This window comes from Branchiostoma floridae, chromosome 4 (assembly GCF_000003815.2).
Source record: "Branchiostoma floridae strain S238N-H82 chromosome 4, Bfl_VNyyK, whole genome shotgun sequence".
Lineage (NCBI taxonomy): Eukaryota > Metazoa > Chordata > Leptocardii > Amphioxiformes > Branchiostomatidae > Branchiostoma > Branchiostoma floridae.
In genome coordinates this window covers 7,013,756-7,018,947 of record NC_049982.1, presented here as the reverse complement: position 1 = coordinate 7,018,947, position 5,192 = coordinate 7,013,756, and the positions used below count along the sequence as shown (strand labels likewise).

Below are 5,192 nucleotides of genomic sequence, written 5' to 3'. Positions count from 1 at the left end.
ATGTAACAATGGAAACAATCAAACACATGTAGATATGCGTCTAATCTATTCTAGGACATTCGACTTCCTCTCGCTTCTTGGTAATTGCATAATTGGTTCTTTGCAAACATGCAGCGGGTGGTCCGAGAGCTCTCAAACCAGACGTACCGCCGCCCCCTCCCCCCAGATCACCACTGAAGACGTCGGGTAGTGCGGATAGCACACCGCCCCCTCCCCCCAGATCACCGCTGAAGCCACCCGGTAGTGCGGATAGCACTGGCACAGGCACTGCAACAGATAAACATATCCACCATGTTAGAGGTGGTGAGAAGCCCGCGACATTCCCGAGACTGGAAAATCTAAACCGTACCAAATCTAACCAGTACTCCAAGCTTAAGCTCCCGGCGTTTGACGATGGAGTGACGTCACGCTCCAGCGGGTGAGTTGGTCAGGTGAACTGCGCGTGTGCATGCGGTGGAGGCGTAAGGTTGAGCCTGTTGTGACCCGGGCTGGGTGTGGTGAAAATATGGCATACCTGGGAGAGTGGGCACGCTCGATTGGCGACAATTTCTTTGCTGGAAACAACGTATTGGTGAAAGAAATGTAGCCTTTTTCTAGGATTCAGCTCTTTTCATGAGATTCAAATAATTGTATTTCGCCAGACCCCTGATCATGAATAAAAGAAGCGCCCATATCTAACTCTTTTAAGAGTTAAAAGCCAGAAAAAGTTGTTTGGAAAAAGAAAATGCCAAACTGTACCGGCGACCGATTTTTATTTGTTCCAATTGAGATGAAAATGATAACAATTAATCAAAGTCTGAACAGTTAACATCCATTGGCATAATACCGGTCGGTTTACTGCAATTTCTCAAGCAATGCTAATTGGCAAATGATCAACGCATCATTTTCTCCAGTTACATGTTGCTGTTACAGCTTACCTTTGCCACTTCTTCTGTGTAAATTATTTTGTCTCTCTGGTCCTGCTAAAAACATAATATCGTAATTGGAACACACCGCGGAATTGCACGAAGAACGGGCGCGTGGTTGGAAGGGGGTGCACTATACCGGTCGAACGAAACACGGCACAATTAACTGCCGCTATGTACCTTTATACATCCTCTGTTGTTCCATTCTTTCCTGTTAGTAGTTGCACAAAACAAAAATCTGCATGAGCATACAAAAAGTCATGAGAAAATGGGCGTATACTGACAAGAATTTTCATTTAATTTTGGTCCGTCACAACCGCTATGACGTAAAACTTTACTGCTGGCCGTAGCATTAAAAATGGCGGGAAAATGGCGGCGTACGTTCAATTTGACCCATTCAGCCGTAGATCCGGGCGATAATGCAACGGTTCCTCACACTTTTACACGAGTTGTAGGTCACCAAAAGAAATTCAAGATTGCTGTTGAATCATGCTCGTCTTGTGCCGTGAGCACATGTGATTATTATCTACAAATCTGGCGATGAACGTGACAGTGTGTTTGTCCCACGACGAGCTCGCCTGCCCCGAAAATGACCTGAAAACGTTTGGCCTTGTTGTCTTCGAATGCATTGTTATCGATGCTTTGTAAATTATGTATTGGACACCTAGATGTCTGAAGTGTGCATACCTCAGAAATAACTATTGTTGCATGTGTAGATCTCTTTAAGTTCCACTATTTTTAATCGACCGGTATAAGGCTCATGACCGGTATTATGCCAATGCATGTTATATTGCCGTCTTTCCCTGGAAGCCATTTAATGTGTTTGCGAGGAAAAGATATTCGAGTATTTGAAGCGGTGTTTTCACCAAGAAAGTGTCTCCATTTGTAGAATCTGATTGTTTGCCTCACTTCCTGTTTTCGGTGAAACAGTAATAAGCATGTCGGGTGAGTAGGTGGTGTGGTCTAAGGATGGTGTGCCCCATTGTAACCCTCTCGTTCTCGTACTGCGTATGTGCACTTAAAGCAGCCATCTTTCAGTGACATTTCCGGGGGACGCTCACAGACATCCCCTCAAGAGGAACCAGCATCTCACGCTGTAGACGAGTCCAGAAGCCGCCACACCCTCCCTGCAGACGTGGGTAGGACGGGGGAGGAAACAGAGGATCAATTCCCCCCTCCCATACCGGTCTCCATAAGAAAGCAAAGGTTAGAACTGTTGTTATGAAGTCTGTTACACACTCTTTTCCAAATTCCAAGACAAAGTTCGGTATACGGGTATTCGTACGTAGCAAAAGTAACATGTGATTAGTAAATCATGATTAGATAAATGTTAACATGTCATCCCCATGTTACTTACAGGTATCGTATACGTTCAACCGAGGTGACCTCACTAGACGTGAGTACATTTTCAAATCAAGTTGTCCTTTTTGCCGGTTGTGACATTAGATATGTACGTACGACCATGGTTACAGTTATAATCTCAAAGCAAACGTAAGGATCCTGCTCATTCTCAGTGTTTTACGCCTTTATCTGCAACATCGGTGTTGTATTCAATCTTCAGCAGCTCGCCTCCCCCGAGGTGTAACAGGTGATAGGGCACAGGACCGGCTGCTTCGAGATTAGGCTAATAAACGTTTGTCAAAAGAGAGCTAAAAAGTTGATTGAAATGAAGTGTTCTTGTTTTTTATCTTCGCTTGTGAAAAAAGTGACAAAAGAGACGTTCATCTTCCTCGATTTTACTTGAGTTCAACATTTAATTTACGAAACGAACTAAGACACATTTTACACAACCACAGCTTTAACTTCACCAACGTTTAAGAGGCCGTCTGCCACCTTCCCCAGGGCAGTTCTGACTGGTTCACATTGTACCGCAACAATATGTGCACCTGCATATATGTATATATATATATATATATATACATTGTTGCGGTACAAACGTCTGTGGAAACAAAGCTGTGGGAGTGTAACAAAAGTCCATTTGTTCAGTGACATACCTAGGATTGATGTGTTCAAAAATTCGTACTTTCCCAGAACTATCGTAGAGTGGAACTTGTTATCACCAAGTACAGTAGGGGCATCTTCTCTAGGTAGTTTTAAAGAACGCTTACAGATAGATGTGCAAAAGTTAGGGGTAATGAGTCGTTCGGTGTAATATAACCAGCTGCTGCCGCGCCGCGTGCCTGCAAAGCTGATGTGTTACGTCGAACGGTGGTTATACCGGCTATATAGATACAGATACAGTAGCTAAAAAAAGAACAAGAAACAGTCATGCCTTCAAATACCAGAGTTACCATACCAACCTGATGAAACTGTTCACGGCTTTCAGGAGACCGCTTCCAACTTTCCAGACAAACCCCCACCGTTGCCGAAGAAAAAGAGAAAAAGTCTTCCGCACCTCTTTAGACAGGTACGTTTGACACATTTTCTGGTTTTGGTCAGCGATCATTTGATCTAATTTGATTTGATCTAATTTGATTCGGCTGTATAGAAGGAAATACAGCAATGCCTGTCCAACTAGTCTTAGGCTATTATTAGGGGCTGGTAAATAGGCAATATACAGTCAACAATATAAAAGGCTACATTGCGTTCACCGATGCATGACTTGAGGTCAATTACGTGGCTATATGCATAAAGCTATTTTGAATAATTATTTCAAAGTTGTGTTGCTGCTAAATGCTGCTGATATCCAACATATTCCTCGACTGCAGTGCTAATTCAAATAATAACAAAACTTTCTTGACGTACCATTAACACCCCGGTCCACTTTCAAGATTTCCCATAGTTCAGAAGCGCCCTCTGCCGGAAAATCTTCACTTGGCACCAGGAGGACGAGCCTCCCCACTCCAACGGGTGCAACAAAAACGTTCAGACAAACGAGTGTGCCATCAATGGACGATCCGGAAGGACCCGACCAGGAAGTAGTTCGTCACTGGACCAGGAAAGACGTCAAAGCTTGGATAAAGGTAATCATGAGAATTGTTCAGTAATCGAGCTCCACATATAACAACTGTCTATGGAATGTCGAGTCGTAAATTTGAATACTGTGAAAAGATTTCTGAGTTTGACTGCTGTCCCCAAACAGGCGTCATGGCCAAAACATCTCACGACATACAGAAAGAAGTTCTACAGCAAGAAAATTGATGGAGAGGCGCTGCTGGCCCTGACGGAGGAGAGGCTCGCGGAAGAGCTGAAGGTACAGCAGCCTGAAGACAGAAGCGCCATCATGGAGCTGGTGAAGACTCTGAGAACTGCAGGATCGAAAGAAAGCTTCGTAGATGAACAGGACGAGGAGATGTTCCATGCCGGTGAGAGACAAAATCTATGTTTTTTTTTTTTTTTTACTTTAAAGTGGTGCATAGTCTGGTACTCACCTCCATTTTCTGTAGCCCTGGGCTACACGACTTTGTGCAATCACTACAACAGGGGGCTAGTCCACTGGTGGCGGTGTGTTTAGTCTTTGGTATGACTCGACCGTGGATTGAACTCACGACCTGCCGAATGCAAGGCGATCGCTCTACTCAAGCGACCATTGCACTGGTTGCGATCTATGGATAATGCAAATCTTGCATTGTTTTCATGAAAGTTGAAGTATATACCAAGCCGTTTATTTCTACATGCTGCTGTATAATTTCAGACTGCCTTTATTTTAACAACAAGCTAAACCATTTATAATATCTAAATACACCGATAACTTTTTCAAAGTGTGCTGTAAAACCACATTTTGCACCACGCTGCAGGTCCGTTGTACCAGAACTCAGAAATGCAGGAGGAACACCAGGACACGGCGGGAGCAGAGGCACATGGCGCGGAGGCAGAGGCTCAAGGCGCTGGGATCATGAGGGGTCGGACGAGATCTCTCTGGCGGAATTTCTCAATGGTACTTTCGCAAAAGTGCATGTGAATAATCTGACTGTTAATTGATTAACTGAATTGTTACCGTAGTACACAATATGAAGAAACGTTTGCTTACTTAAAAAAGGCATATTATTAATTACACTATTTTCCTTCACGTGACAGGTCAAAAAGGATGCTAGGGTTGAACAGCTTCAGGATAAAGAGGTGGCCTTGCAAGAGGTATGCTCAAATACCAAGGGAGATAGCCTCCCCGCACTACGAAAGTGAAGTGCATTCAAGAGGTTTTCATTATAGAACAATTATCTTTTTGTTGCATGATTCTGTCCCCAAATTTGTCAAATGAAGAAAAATTTGCGACGTTGGCATTTCAGACTGGCTCACAGTACCTTCACAGTTGTAACATGTTCATAGGTACATATATAGCAGTGATCA

General features: G+C 43.7%; 1 protein-coding gene across 1 annotated transcript in view; it reads left to right on the top strand.

The window, feature by feature from the left end:
• The window catches only part of LOC118413143, a 29,233-nt gene that overhangs the window by 3,324 nt on the left and 20,717 nt on the right, over positions 1–5,192 (top strand). Inside the window, exons 3-10 of the mRNA XM_035816328.1 lie at positions 115–418; positions 1,944–2,111; positions 2,265–2,301; positions 3,232–3,312; positions 3,677–3,868; positions 3,988–4,210; positions 4,643–4,782; positions 4,923–5,023. Of these exons, the coding sequence (XP_035672221.1) occupies positions 115–418; positions 1,944–2,111; positions 2,265–2,301; positions 3,232–3,312; positions 3,677–3,868; positions 3,988–4,210; positions 4,643–4,782; positions 4,923–5,023 (1,246 nt within the window). The remainder of the gene's footprint in view (positions 1–114; positions 419–1,943; positions 2,112–2,264; positions 2,302–3,231; positions 3,313–3,676; positions 3,869–3,987; positions 4,211–4,642; positions 4,783–4,922; positions 5,024–5,192) is intronic.